Source organism: Podarcis melisellensis (assembly GCF_964234715.1).
Source record: "Podarcis melisellensis genome assembly, chromosome: 1".
NCBI lineage: Eukaryota > Metazoa > Chordata > Lepidosauria > Squamata > Lacertidae > Podarcis > Podarcis melisellensis.
In genome coordinates this window covers 32,306,697-32,322,901 of record NC_138528.1, presented here as the reverse complement: position 1 = coordinate 32,322,901, position 16,205 = coordinate 32,306,697, and the positions used below count along the sequence as shown (strand labels likewise).

The 16,205-nt window shown below is 41.1% G+C and overlaps 1 protein-coding gene across 3 annotated transcripts in view; it reads left to right on the top strand.

The window, feature by feature from the left end:
* The window catches only part of MIPOL1 (mirror-image polydactyly 1), a 189,081-nt gene that overhangs the window by 23,874 nt on the left and 149,002 nt on the right, over nt 1–16,205 (top strand). The window contains exons 1-2 of one of the 3 annotated variants that reach the window (XM_081913625.1): nt 7,133–7,231; nt 8,131–8,227. In XM_081913625.1, coding sequence (XP_081769751.1) covers nt 8,209–8,227 — 19 coding nt within the window. In that variant the 5' untranslated portion in view covers nt 7,133–7,231; nt 8,131–8,208. Of the gene's footprint in view, nt 1–7,132; nt 7,232–8,130; nt 8,228–15,844; nt 15,986–16,205 lie in introns of those variants that run through there. The other 2 variants (XM_081913624.1, XM_081913627.1) reach the window with 2 other exon arrangements.

Here is a 16,205-nt window from a genome sequence, read left to right as displayed (position 1 = left end):
AAAACATACAAAAAGAAGACTTCCAATTTTCCATCTGTCTGTTACATTAAAAAAAAAATAAAGATTTAAAACATCCAGTCCATGCTAACATCCATGTTCTCTACTTTCTGTTAAACAATATTTCTTTTAAGTCAAGGTGTGTCAGAATCATTCATTTCTTTTCCCATGAAAATTCCAACATGGGTTCTCGAATGGTTATTTCTATCAATAAATGTCAACTCTATTTTTCCTTTTAACTTTACATTCATTAATTTTCATCAACATTACTCTCCACTGTGATCACACATTGGGCCAATATTCTGTATATCCCCCCCATATGTCCATTAGTTCATGTTTAGTTCCATATGTTCAGTACCACTTCTTGTATTTCCATTTCCTGTTGTGTTTATGATAGTATCCTGATCTCCTCCATTGGACCTTCTATTTCCCTTTTTTCCAGTCTTTTTCTAGAGAGAGTACCATAACTTTAATAGCATCATTCTCTGAATTTGCTCCAGATCATATTCAGAATACTTTCTTTCTGCTAGAAGGGCAGGACTGAAGTTTTCCCAAAACTCCCCCCCCCCACTTAGTTCCATCAATACCATATCCAAATAATTCTCCATTTTACCATTTATGATTTTATATTCTCCTTCTCCTCCAAATCCTTGAATGGAACTCATTTGCATTTCAGCATCACCATTTGTTTCTTCAGTTTAACTATTTTATGTTCCAGTCATGCCAACTTTTCATCAGTTTGGTTTGGAGCCTCTGAGTATTCCCCATTTCCATTTTCTGTGGTGTTGTTGTTGTTTATTGAATTTATATACCGCCCTATACCCGGGGGTCTCAGGGCAGTTCACAGAATAAAATCAAGATATAAAATCACAAAATACATAATAAAAGTAAAAACAGCAACTGAATAGACCCCCAAAAAAGCATATTTTAAAAGGGCATATCTCTTTGGCCCATTTTCTTCATCAAACATTGATCTGATTATTTTTAATTGTTCAGCCATCAACTGCTGAACAATACCAACAGTCATTGGGTGATCCAAAAGTACCTTTATCATACTGGATGCTATTGATGTTCTGGATATTATTACCGTAACATTTACTATTACCTTAAAATCACAGCTGCAACTTATCTCAAAGAAAATTCCTTTCCCACAGCTACTGATAGCCATTTTAATTTCGGTTTTTTCACTTCTTTAGTGGCAGGAAACAGAAAATGGTCAAAGATTTTTCACACAGGGATTCTCCTCATTCACAACCATAAATAAGACTTTTTGTTCTGCTTTAGTCACTTTAACAATCTGTTTTTCCTTTCTGTTTTTCTTCAGTGATGGAAGACAGTGCTTACAGATTTTGAGATTGTAGATGGAGGGGTATCTTGTTACTGTTTTCTTTGCCCCAGAAGTATTTTTAAATAGAGAAGTTGTGGATCTTCTTTACCTATAACAGGTGACCACATGGCATTTGGGCACAATGGCAACGCCTCAGCTTGCCAGCTCATTCTATCTCCTTTCCAAGCCACCAGGTGCAGACAGCAGGAAAACGGCTTTGATCAAAGTGTTTTGAGGTTAATTCCCAGATCACCCTTATTTCCAGAGTGATTAATAGTCATACTATCTGTCTATTATCAATTGCCACATAATTATTTTCTGTCAGCAGGCGCTAACAGAGTGATAGCCAAACCACCACTTCTCTCTCCCGGAAGTCCCCAAAGCCATGAACAGTATTGTTATATGTTCCACATTTCCCCAGGTGTCAAGAGGTTCAGTGGCAGTGCTCCCTGGGTTTGGCTTGTCCTTTGGAAGAGAGATCACTGGGGACATATGACATTTTTAATAGTAGATTTATTTTACATATATATAGATAGAGTGTGCATGGAAGTAAGCAGCCAACATGTTCTTACCACGCAGCAGATCTGCCTCATCACATAAGAGGGAGACACAGTACACCACAAAATACTCTCAGCCTTTAGTTCAGAGTTTGTGCTCTCTCTCTCTTCCCCTCCTTCCCTCCCTATCCCCTCCTTCCTCTCAATTACACCACAACTCTTGTTTCGCTCTCACTCTCTCTCACATCACACACCCCTTACTTTTTTCCAAACTATGATAGCTTTTCATTCCAATCACCGTGTCAGAAAAATAAAAGCCTTTCTCCCCCATAAAGGAGACACCCACTGATTATCCTGTGCCATAAGGTGGATTGCGTGTTCAGACCCAGAGACCTCCCTCCTAATTCCTAAATAAAGATACATTTGACTCAAATTTTAGTTTTGGTTTTTGGCAGAATTTAGGCCACAACTTTATGATTACAGAAAAGTGAGTGGTTGCATAGGCTCTGGTTTGACTAGCTCCCTACATCCTTGCAGGTAGCACTGACCCAGAGCTCTATCATAGGTCAGCCAAGAGTGAACTCCTGAGGAAGGTGAAAAACCTGGGAGCAGACTCTCTTCACTCCCCAAATGCTCCCCTGGACTCAGGCACGGGCACAACCCCTTTTCAGGGGTTGGCCAATCTAAGTTGAGTCCCTGGATTCCTTTAACGGAATACCCTTCACATAGGGATGGTGAGACCCTTCTCCCATCCTTATCACATGAACCAATGCTTATCCGCAACCTTACAAGTTGTGACGACTTGCTACGCGGCAGGTGGAACCCAAATGGCAACAGCCAATCAGCCAAGTGGGAAAATTCCTGCCGTGCCCCAGTTCCAACGACAGACGACACACGACGGCATAGCAAGGTCAATCGCAAAAGGCCCTAAAATTAGGGAGAGGTGGGTGGGTGTTCCGATGCACAAGCCAAAAGAGGAAGCTCTGGGTCATGTGCATGGGTTTTTATAGGTCCTTCGATCAGTTTAGATTGCAACCCCATTGGCCAGATTGAAAACCAGCATCGAGGGACCTACCTATCAGGTGTTGTGGCTATCCAGTGGACCCACCCACAGCCAAGAAGTCAATCTCCAGATCTCACCGCAACACGTGCCCTCTTTTAGGGAGGACACAATCTACCATCTATTGACTGGTAGGACTGGTGGGCACATAGATGGGGTATATATTATATTTATAACTTGGTGGTTTGGGAAGTTGTTTTCTCCAAGAAAAAATGGATTTTAAAAACGATCCATTATTTTTTATCAAATGAAATGATGTCCTTTTGCATTTGCTCTGAAACGTCAAAGAAAGAGTGGCAAAATATTTTTAGAAGTCAGGAAAAGTAGGAAGCTAACAGGCAAGAAGCAATTTACGTGGGGAAATGGAGCGACTTCAGGGGATGTTAGAGGCCACATAAAAGTGGGTCAGATTGCAGGTTGCCCAGTTGTGCCATAAAGAAATAGTAACATACTTCTCCCCCCTTCAAATCAGGCTTAGTTGTAAGATGGTGGGGGAACTGTCAGTCATCAGACCTTGGTCTACGCTTGGGGCTTCCTCTCTATTCCCTCTGTGTTGTCTGGGTGTGGTGTATGTATATACAGTGGTACCTCAGGTTAAGTACTTAATTCGTTCCGGAGGTCCGTACTTAACCTGAAACTGTTCTTAACCTGAAGCACCACTTTAGCTAATGGGGTCTCCTGCTGCCGCCGCGCCGCCGGAGCACAATTTCTCTTCTCATCCTGAAGCAAAGTTCTTAACCTGAAGCACTATTTCTGGGTTAGCGGAGTCTGTAACCTGAAGTGTATGTAACCTGAGGTACCACTGTACCAGATTTAGCCCTTCCCACTTTGGTCACACCCTCTTTTTTGGCCTTGCCAACCACCAGCAAGTGTTTCCCAGATGGGTGAGCCCAAGGGATGCAGCTCTTGGGCTAAGGAACGGTTCCCTGCTTGCTTTAAAGCAAATCTGTAGTGATAGCCTACCCACATTATAATCAGGCAGCAGTTTCTCAACACTATCCTCCTCTCAGAGGAGGTCAGGTCCTGTGACTATTTATTAAAAAAATAATTCACTCTTTTCCTGGAGAGGTCCCTGGAAAGGCTTATGGTTTGCTTTTGGTTAAAGCTATTGCTGAACGAGGTTGTGGTAAACGACTACTTAATTTCATTAAAAATATATAAAAACAAGATAGACATATGTGTGCCAAGTCTTGGGTTTGAATCCGATGCACCTTCTTGCAACGAGACCTGAAGGTCTCCTCTATCTAATCACATGTTCGTAACTGCAAAGCACCTATGAATTAAGACCAAATAAGGTGCGTATTGGGAGAGACATGAGTATTACTTTTTAATAGGTACCCAGTCCTTTGTTCTGAAAATGCCGAAGTTTCCATTAGAGTTAAGATGTGTTGTGTGTATTTACAGAAAGCCTGAAACCTTAAGATGTAGACGTGTTTCTTTTAATTGTTTGAATTATGAGAAGATCTCGTTCTTGCTTAAGAATACAGAAATGTACCAGTAGATCTGTTATTAAAGATTTCTTCCAGCATAATGTCTGAATCCAAATTCATAGAGTTGGAAAAAATGAGATGTCTGAGCTATAGGATTCACAGGGATTTCATATGAAGCCTATTTAATCAGGATAACACTGTTATTAATATTCATAGAGTCAGCTGGAACACAAATGACAGACTATGGGGCCTAAAAAATTTTACTTGGTGAATTTATTAAAAGCAGCTTAAAAAATTAATGGAATTCAAGTAAAGTTGGTGAAAATGAAAATCTTATGTTAGCAGGGGGAAAAATCTTTATTGGAACTTTCTTTAAAACCATCTTGCACTGATATCTTTGACAGATTTCATCGGTACTTAAACGGGAAGGATGCATGAATGGTCATTTAAAAGGATTTAAACACATTGGCACATTAATTTTTACATGAATAATAAGTAGTTTCCAAAAGCAATTAACTTACAGTGTACAAGATTTGAATAGAAAAATAAGACCATGGCATTAAAGGGCAAAGTAAATGTGCTGTACATTTTAAAATTAATAATATGTCTTCTAATAAAATAATTGAATTCGTATCTACAAGGGTTATTTGAAAACATTTAAAGATTAATAAGATAAGCATGTTTTGTTGCAAAAAAGAAAAAAAGCATCCATGGAGAGACTAAAGCACAAAGTCTTAAAAGTGACTCAGTGTTGTGATTCAAATTCCATATTATTGTTTGTTTAACATAACCTTTCATTTGCTTCTGTCTGTTAAGAGAGGGTGGTATACTCTAGTATCTTTTAATTTGTATAATTTGGCAATGCTTGGTTATGTTTATATATGTTTATGCTTTTTACACAAATTGCAGTGTCTGGTGGCTGATGTAAACAAATATCTAAGTGTGCTTATGTTCTTGATTTGTTTAAAGCTTCAAAAACACACTGACACATTAGTGATGTCTGTACAGAGGAAGGCTGTATGTGGTTTCACAGATATATAAAGCTTATTTCCTTCTCACTTTACCACAATACTGTAAACTAAATAATATTGGTTTTGAAAATAATTATTATAGTTTTACGGTATCTGAAGGCAGCTGTCAAAGAAAACTCCTGATTCAGTCAACACCAACAGAAATTATTTAACTGTGATTAAAAAGACAACGTAGCCCCAAGGCAGCTAAAATTTGTCGCCCTTAAGCGTCATTGATATCAAATTAGTCACAAATAACTTGTTGACTTCAGTGGGTCTTAACTAACTTGAACTAGATTGTAATGCATGTTGTACTCTGAAAATAAGTTATTGTAATCTGTGTGCATTTTCAGTATACGCTATTAAACATCATCAGTGTACACTATTTAACAGCCTTCATCATTATTATTATTATTAATAATAATAATTTTATTTATTAATGTTTGGTTATGGATTATAGATATATAACTGAAGGCAATGGTAAGTTTTCCCAGTGCAGTTTTAAAGATTTTTTTTAATGTATTTTCAAAAATTGACTGTATAGAATATATTTTCTCTTTAGAAATAGAATATGTTCATGACCCTGGAATAGCCTTAAATCTTTAATACGCTGGTTAGGGGGATTATTTTAAACGTGGGTAGGATATAATCCCTGCATAGGAAAAAATGTACAGTGAAATCCTATTCATCTCTACTCGGAAAGAAGTCCTATTGAGTTCAGTACGGCTTCCTCCCAGCTATAAATGGGTATAAGATTGCAGCCATCATCATGCAAGATAACTGTGCCAGTTCTATATTTCTGTGGAAACATATTTTGGGAAGCCTTTTCCTAAATTGTGTACATTCCACAAAACAGACATTTGCATAGTCTTTATACGTGACATTGTAAATGATTTTCTCCGAGCAGGTTATATTTGTGTAAGAAGTGCTTTGTGAATAAAGCTGTCCGTCTAATTCCATTGCGGATCAACAAGACTCATTTTCCTGCAAGCCCATGAACGCTGGCTGTGTGTAATTTAAGTAATTCTTGCTGGCAATCTACTATGGCTAATACCATAGTTGATGGTTTGTGCGTGTGAAATGCAGTAATGACTTTTAACCTTCAAAGATTCTCCTGTGTTCACACCTTGCATTTTGCCATACTTCACATTAGTGTGGCTGTTGGAGTGGATAATCACATTCGATATCCAGGAGAGGGCAGCATTTTCCTATACCAGGTGTATAAAAGAGCATGCCCTGCTTAGACTGCCAATGTTTCTTGTAATTACTCCCAGTATATTTGTTGCTTGCTTATGAATTAACTTGCATTTATGGAACTAAATCATTCCAATCATTTAATTACACCTGAGGAGCTGAACTATAATTGCTTGCTTCCAAGTAGGATCTGATATGGCTTGAGCAGTATTAATTTGGTGTTTACTTTTCTGAGTGCTAAAAGCATTAAACTGATTGTGCAGTGGGATTACATTTTACTAATTGCTGGCATTCATTAGCTGGGTAAATGGCGGGGAAGTATGACTGTATATTGTGGAGGGATAAAATTGTGGTTTTAAATAGTATATTACTAGGCACTTTAAGGCCCTAAGACATGTTTTAAAATACTCCAGAGGTTATTAAAGACTGTATTTTCTTCATCTCTTGCTATATGAATACCTTATTAAAAGACTGCAATTATTATGGACCTTTTTGTGCAATATGTAGAGGAAAGACTTCATTGACTTAAAACACATTTCTTTGATATTAATAATAACCTTCTATATTTCCAGCTAATCCAAAAGTAAATGAGGAACTTATATGGGGGGGGGGGAATTGCCAACCCCAAATCAACACAGTTACACAGAACTGAAAAAGCCAAAGTTACAGCTTCATTTGAGGACTTTTTGTAAGAAATTCAGACTTCAGGGTCTGAGGTAATATTCTCTCTCACTCCTGAGAAGAAAGTCCCTTAAAATCTCTCATCTTGCTTTCACTGTGTATTCTTAGAGCTGAATCAAGTACGGGCTATACAGTATAAGCTACTTATCTATAATTTTTTTTAAGTGTTCTTGTTCCTTATTTTGAACTTGATAACCACATGATGGCTAGGTTTCTCATTTTATTTCATTTTATGGCCATCTGGGGTTCCTAAGAAATAAATTTTCTTCTTATAAGAAACATGAAGAACAAGGGTAGCCATGTTGGACCAGGAAAGGGAAAAACTTTCCAAAACCCATGGTTGGGTAATACCTTTATTAAGACCAACCAAAAAGTCACAAAACTGTGATAATGCAGGCATAATAACAGTAATTCCACATTGTCTCTAATGGACATACTATTCTCACAAATTAAAAATGTTAACATGGTGATTTATGTATCTTAATACGAATCTGAAAATATTGTGAGAACTTTCTCTCTGTAATACTTGCATATATACCTAAGGATTATGCAGAGCAAAACCTTGACGTGACCTAATCCTGCATTAACTACCACTGGTAATGCAGACCAAGAAAAAAGTAATCATATTTGCTTTCCTGGACCTACTCATTCTATTTTGTAATAACTGTTGCCAGGATCAGGCTTTGAGGACTAATATGTTTCTCAACACCATCATTAAATTCAACAGAGAACAGAATAAATCTATCTAAACTGAAAGTGTGAACAGAAATATCTTTTACTGTGAAAGTCAATTTAATGTCACCTGTTAAAATAAACAGGTTTTATTGTCCTATTATAAACATTTTTTTTGAGTCATTTGTCTTGTAAATTCCCTGACAAATAAGGGCAAGGTATAGGTGTGTTCTGATATATTGTTTTACGTTTATTTATCTAGACTTGGCTTTACTTTAGCTCTGAAGTCTTGGAGTAAGACGCGGAGACCTTGCCAGATCAAACAAGTTCAGAAATACAAATGGAGGACTGGTCAAAAGGTAAGGACTTCTGAGGTATTGATACATAACCCCAGGGGCTATGCCAACGCTAGGCAATGCCTGGATGGAATGCATTTGTTCCTGCTGGTAGGTAAAAGTGACTGTTTAAAAAAAGTTCACTTCTTTTCTGTTAAGTGATGTAACTGCAAGCATGTTCCTTTTAAACCAGACCTTTTTTTTTGTTTGTCTGGAAGGATAATATATACGTAGCAGAGGGCTGAACTGCTATCCTAATTGCACAATGGCTGGGAAGCACACCTGAGTTTTCTTTCTGTAATTACAAATAGGGGGAGGTATTAGCATTGGGGTTTCGGTGTGTGCGATGGGGGGGGGAGTTTAACCCTTTGCAGCCATGATCTTGACCATGGGTAGGCAAACTAAGGCCCAGGGGCTGGATCCGGCCCAAACGCCTTCTCAGTCTGGCCCGTGGACGGTCCGGGAATCAGCGTGTTTTTACATGAGTAGAATGTGTCCTTTTATTTAAAATGAATCTCTGGGTTATTTGTGGGGCCTGCCTGGTGTTTTTACATGAGTAGAATGTGTGCTTTTATTTAAAATGCATCTCTGGGTTATTTGTGGGGCATAGGAATTCATTCATTCCCCCCCCCAAAAAAAAAATATAGTCCGGCCCCCCACAAAGTTTGAGGGACAGTGGACCGGCCCCCTGCTGAAAAAGTTTGCTGAGCCCTGATCTTGACAGCGAGTACCGTATTTTTCGCCCCATAGGACGCACCGGCCCATAAGGCGCACCTAGTTTTTTGGGGGGGAAATAAAGGGCTTCGGCATGCAGGCAACTCTGAGCTCAGCGCCGGGCTCCCACGGCTTGCGGAGAGCTGCGCGAAGCCTGGAGAGCGAGAGGGGTTGGTGCGCACCGACCCCTCTCGCTCTCCAGGCTTCAGCGAAAGCCTGCATTTGCCCCATAGGACGCACACACATCTCCCCTTCATTTGTGGAGGGGGGAAAGTGTGTCCTATAGGGTGAAAAATACAGTATATGTCCTATGGTGCAGTTTGCTGGTGGTGGGAGAGCTCCCAATGGTATGAATGGGAGCTTTCCCCCTGAGGTTAATTGTGGCGGGGGAGGGGGGCAGGAAACAATATTTACAGTCGTACCTTGGTTGTCAAACTTAATCCGTTCCGGGAGTTCATTGGACTCCCAGAAAGGTTTGAAAACCAAGACGCGGCTTCCGATTGGCTGCAGGAGCTCTCGCTTCCAGGTTTGCGATGCTCGGGAGCCAAAATGTCCGAGTACCAAGGTACGACTGTATTGGAATCAGGGCTGCAGAGGGAACAGCTAACCTTTCCCTTCCCATGTATTTCAGTCCCATTGCCAATTGGGGAGAGGGACTATGCCTTCAATTCTAGAAAGAAAAACTCTAGATGTGTGTCCTAGCTGCATTATCCATGCTGTCCATCCATTTTCCTTGCATCTTACTCCTGTAGGCTTCCTTGCTTCATGCCGTTCCAAGTGAATTTGTTGTTGTTTAGTCATTTAGTTGTGTCCAACTCTTCATGACCCCATGGACCAGAGCACGCCAGGCAGTTTGGTCAAACTCATGCTGGTAGCTTCGAGAACACTGTCCAACCATCTCGTCCTCTGTCGTCCGCTTCTCCTTGTGCCCTCAATCTTTCCCAACATCAGGGTCTTTTCCAGGGAGTCTTCTCTTCTCATGAGGTGGCCAAAGTATTGGAGCCTCAGCTTCAGGATCTGTCCTTCCAGTGAGCACTCAGGGCTGATTTCCTTCAGAATGGATAAGTTTGATCTACTTGCAGTCCATGGGACTCTCAAGAGTCTCCTCCAGCACCATAATTCAAAAGCATCAATTCTTCAGTGATCAGCCGTCTTTATGGTCCAGCTCACACTTCCATACATTACTACTGGGAAAACCATAGCTTTAAGCGAATTAAGCCTTACTTATCGCATGTATCGTGGAGAGTTGCTCTACCATCCAACGCTGCAACTTGAGCAAGAGTTCTGAAAGTTACAGTTCTGAAAATTATAGCCAACGTTGGCAGCAGTTCTGGCTGCCTTGCCCTTGATAACAAAGAGGAGGCCCTCCCCCAAGCACTCTTTTCCTTCCAGTTCAGATTCAGGAGCAGAGCTGGGGGCAGTAACCTGGTCAGGAGGACAAGACAGCTCACGCCAAACAGTGTGCCCCCCCAGAATGCTTAGGCAGAGACACATACATGGAAACACAAGGACCTTCAGCATCTATATGGAACTCGTGATTAACAAAATAAATTGCTGTGACTAGCTGTTCTGTTTTGTTCGTTGTTGTCATTAGATGTTTGCAGTTTTAGTTTCTGACGTTAGTGTAAGTTCTACTTATTTTAATTATGACATTACTGCAACCATTTGTTGAAGGGTGGGTTGTAAGTGCAGACAGTAAGCAAGTAAATAAATGTGGTATCAGCTGGGAGGAACTACCTGCGGCAGGTGCAGACGGAAGCCCCATTGTCCCTTCCAAAGGTCAGTTCAATTGCATCTGGGCCGGAAGAGGTCCACATATGCAGCCTTGGCAAATGGATCATGGGTGCAGAGAGAGAGAGAGGCATATGTTGCATTTCTTTGCACGTGCTGTTCCTTGTCTTGCCGCTTTTCTTTTTCCTGAAAGGGTTTAGAACATCTTTATGAATGCAAAATAATGCAAGAGGAAACCTGCCTCCCTTTTAGCATTGGAGAGCTGTACTGGTGGTTCAGTAGAGGTACACTTCACGGTTAATTGCACTACGCCCATCTCTCTCTAGTTTCCAAGGAAGCACTGAAAGTACATCAACACTAGCAATTCATCCATTCTTCCTATCACCAGCAGCTTTTGAGTCAATATCAAAGTGACTGACTGATTTCATTCTCTCTGAAGAATATCCACTTTAATCAAAATTACAAACAGAAAACCCTTTTTGTACTATTATTTTAGGTGCATCTCTGGTTGACCTAGCAGCTCTAAATTACAGGCTCTGAAAAGCATCAGCTTCCTGTTTCTCCACATAAAACCAAGACCAAGCTGCAGGCATGGAGAAGTTACAGGCTAGCAACAGCATTGCCTAGTGCTAATCCCTTACAAACTGAAGAGAGCCAGTAGCCAGAGCAGCCATCTTGTTTGCTTCAATTTGATTTAATAAGCAGTTAAATGTAATGTGCTAAAAAGGAAAGATTAAAAAGAAGGAGGAGTGTGGAGTTCTTCAAACATAAAACTGCATTGGGAAATGGGCTGGAGGCAGGGAACTTGACATTTGTGGTTAGAAACTGGATTCTGAGTTGACCAAGATTCAAACCAGGAGCCTTCTGATCTGTCTACCGGGGTCCCTTGGGGCAGAAGATTCAGCGTTGTGTAGGGAAGGAAGAAGGAGGAGTAGTAGTAAATGTCATTTACTCCACAGCTGTGAGTGGCTTGCCACAAGAAACACAAGAACATAATAGATCAGAAAATCCCTAGTTAGAATCACATTACATTCACACTTGTGTGTATATATGTCCCAGTGCTTCGTGCTGCTTCAATCTCAGTCCTGAAGGGAACTTACTCCTCCTCTCGCATATATCTAACTTTCCACTTAAACTCTCCTAAGAAAGGGGTTTCTCTCATCTCCCTTCTCTCTGGCCATTTCTCTCCTGCAGAGCTTTGTGCTCTTTGGTGCTTGTATGAATGTAGAAGGAGGGCTGTTTCCTAAATGTTGTTTGGGCCCTCTTGTGAGTGAGCAGGATGGAGGAGAAATGTTAAGGACTGGAATCTAGACAAGGTGAAACTGCAAGACCAGCACCCTGTTGTACCAGCATATTCTACTATTGAAATTGGGAACCCTTTTTTTCAGCCCCCAAGGGGTTGAAAACTATTCAGGGGCTGCTTGCCAGAGGTAGGAAGAGCCAGAAGCCTCAGCGGGTAGAGCCATTGATGTGATTTTGTTTACCTTTGTACAGGAGGCTAGATTCCAGCCATGCAAAGGCCAGAGATTTCTCTACAAATTTCTCCATCCTGGCAATCAAGGGGCATTATCACAGTTCAATGAGATGTTTTAGCCAGACAAAAGCACTCAAGGAGGGCACAGAGAGAGGTTGCTTTGGGGAGAGTGCCAAAGACTGGGAGGAAAGAGGCCTAGAAGGCCACATCCAAGCTGTGGACTGGAGTTCACCACCCAACTGTTCTGTTTTTACAACAACTCATGAAATGGGTCCACAAAGCATAAAATATAGAGAATTTATGGGGAAGTGGGTTAAACGTTGAATATCACGGGTGAGAAAGAAAGAAAGAAAGAAAGAAAGAAAAGAAAGAAAGAAAGAAAGAAATCTCCTTTGGGAAGCCATCCTAACTATTATGCAGACTGTTGTGGCATGAGTTTCCTTTTTTGTAGTTGGCAATGGGGTTAGTTGTGATCTCCACAGGAAATGTTTCCTTGACTTATGGCTGTTTTATGAATGGTCACTATACCCACTTGTTGAATTCCTTTTCCATTATTGCCAGATCAAGGTTTCTAAGATGTGGCTCAGAGGAAACTGGACCACTGCACCTAACAAGATCCAAAGGTGTCCTTCAGACTCCCCTTTTCACAGCCAGCAACAAACATGTATTCATTCTATTACATTTTAGAACCTCTGTAGCCAGTTCAACTTTAGTACCTTTAGGGGTCACTATACCCTAAGAAAGGTTCAAAAGGTTAATTCTTTCAAAGAGACCATTTGCAAGTTCTGAGACTTACACATAGCTGGTAGACAGCTGGCCCGGACACAGAATTCACCTGCGCATCCATGGACAGCTGTGAGTCCAAAATGACTCCCAGGCTGCACACTTTGTCATTCAGGGGCACAGTTACCCCATTCAGGACCAGGGAGTCACCCATACCTGCCTGCCCTCCCCCCAAAAAGTACTTCTGTCTTGTCAGGATTCAACCTCAGTCTGTTAGCCACCCACCGAATCTGTTAGCAATCCATCCATGGATTGGGGGGGGGGCGTGCAACAGTATATTTGTGTTCCAACGTACAGTAGTTCAGTTTGCAAAATCCCTGATCTGTCATGGCCATTGGAGGCTTAGGAAGTATGCGTTAGAGCTGTAAATACTATTCTTTTTTGTGTTGTGATTTTTTTACGATCTCTCCCCCACCCCCCGGGGTTAGGATTTTATTCAGTTCAATTTAGCTGCAGTTCAGAAATAATGGGCTCATTCAAAGAATTGCACATGGAGTTTACAGTCTATGAGTAGCTGATGTGGTGCTGCCCAGATGGTGGATCCCAGCATTGGCCATGCTGACTGGAGCTGATCTGAGCTAGATTCCAGCAATGTCTGGAGGGTACCACATTGGCTTAGCCCTTAGTATTATGGAAGAGTTACTGTGTTGTGTATTTAAACATCTTTTCTTTGTTCACCACCCCTTTTTCCATTTCTAACCCATGCTAGATCTTTATTCAAGATGCTGGCTTTTTCTTTCTTTCCTTCATGGCAGTGGGGTTAGAGGGGTACAAGTCAAGTCTTAAGTAGGAGATAGTGTTGTTATGATCATCCTGTCAGCTGTCTCTCATACTATCTATCATTTCTCCATCATCTATACACAGCAGAATGGCACTTGCCAATAAAGTTGGCCACCACTGAATAAACCTGGCAGAGGCTCATCTTGACGGTTGTTCGCAGAATAAAGCAAGCTGCTTACATCTCCGTTTCTCCAAGTAGTTGCTCAAACATTTTCTGCTGGGTGCCTGATTCCCCTTTTTTCTCATGAAAAAAGATTTATGGTTGCTGGAATTCCGGTGAGGAGCAGCAAACAGTTCATATAGAATGGGTTATATGATGGTCAACATGGTGCCCTGCCACTGTTTCAGACTACAACTCCCATTAGCCCCAGGCAGCATTGCCAATAGCCAGGGACGGTAGGAATCGTCCACAGCATCAGGAGCAGTTCACAACATGGAGAGGGGAGCAGGTTGGCTACCCTGAACTAGGGACTCACAACCTTCGCAGTAATTTCTTCTTTTTCTTGCAGAATGTCGTAAAGCCTATAAACATGTCTCCATTAGTTTCTTCTGATGTTTTTATTTGTCATTAGAAAGCAAGAACCTGCTACAATTCATAAGTCCATTTCATATGGAGAAAAGCCATATGGAGAAAAGCTACAATTCATAAGTCCATTTCATATGGAGAAAAGCCATTTGCCCCTGTTTTCAGAACTCTAAAGTCCTTTCTGCCTCTCATCCAAAACTGCAATGACTACCAGTAGCACCTTAAAGACCAACTAAGTTAGTTCTTGGTATGAGCTTTCGTGTGCATGCACACTTCTTCAGATACACTGAAACAGATACACTGATACACTTCCGTTTCAGTGTATCTGAAGAAGTGTGCATGCACACGAAAGCTCATACCAAGAACTAACTTAGTTGGTCTTTAAGGTGCTACTGGAAGGAATTTTTTTTTTTTGTTTTGACTATGGCAGACCAACACGGCTACCTATCTGTAACTGCAATGACTACATAAAAGAAGAGAAGGGCCCCCAGTCCTCTCCATTTACATATGCAGTGGTGGGAGTGGCTTGGGCTGCAGTGAACAGCACCGGCTAGTTCTTTATGGTTTGGAAGTGGACCAGAGAGAAAACTACCACTCCATGTCCGTTCCCTTGATCACGTCCCCCAGGCCACCACGGATAGGCACGATTCAAAACAGGGTCTGGTGGGTGACCCGTGATGCTCTGCTATAGCCAGGGGGTGCGAGCCAATGACCACATAGGAAACTGGCGTGTCTGCCCTTATTCCCTTATGGGGTATGCAAGAGCCCTTTATAGAGTCTTTTGTAGGTTCTCCATCAGTAGGAGAAAATAACAGAGGCCAACCAGAGAATATTGAGAAGCAAAGCCTGATCTTTATTAAGGCTGTTGCAACAGGGTGCTCCCCTCACACGCAGGAGAGATGAGGAGGACCCTGGACAAAGGTGAGCCTGCCCTTATATAGACGTTTTAAATTCCCTGCCCTGGAGCTCAAGACCACCCCTCCATACATACATCATACATACAACACAGAAGGAGTGTAACCCAAGACCACACCCCACAAACATCATACCCACGTCACAGAAAAGGCGGTCTACAACAGAAATTTGAATGTTGTTGTTTTTCCTGTCTGCCAGGTTATCTGATAATGCCTTATCTGATTGCTTTTCCTGGTAGTCTGGCCATTCCTTTGAGATGGTGATCACTTAATTCCTGAGACAATGGGAAGGCTCCCTCACCTCCTTGCAGAGAAAACATTTGGTCAGTTTGGGAGTCAAAATGGTCCACATATCTATGTACGTGCTAGATTCGTACATTTATGAACATTTATTTTCTATATTTATATATATATGACCTTTTATTACACGGGGAGGTGAAGGAGCTCATGCGCCAGGTCACAACCGCCACCCACCTTTTATGGATGGGCTGAGCGGCCATTATGGATCAGCGAATATAAGTGATACTTGGTGTATACAAATGTAAAAAAACAACCAAAAACCTGAAGGATGAAGAGCAAAGGCAACTATATTCAATATTTTTTAAGTTAAATACTAAGTTGACCACTCACAGCTTTTTCTTTTTCCCTTCTTCCTCAATTTTTTTTTTGAATACTTTGACATAAGCAATACTGTGAGGGCTTAAAAAAGAAGAAGCTGCTCGCATCTAACTCATAAGTTCCTTCTTGACGGAGCAACCGAGTACCTATCTCTTGAGGTTTGATTTGATTTGTTGAAAACCGATACAGTATATTGAGAAAGGAGAGCAGTGACTGCTAAGTACCCCTGTTCATTCTCAAAGGCAAGTTGGCATCCCTTAATGCTGTGTTTCTTCAACTTTAATATAATTTGGTGTTTACCGCTTGGACTCCATGGCTTTACGTTGCCAGTATTGTACACTTTTTGGAGTTGTCAGGTATCTTCCAAATAAGGTTTAGGGAAATTATCACAAGTACTGCAAATGTCTGGCTATTGCTTTGCTTATAAACATTTTTGGATAGAGTTTTATTATCAAGAAGTGT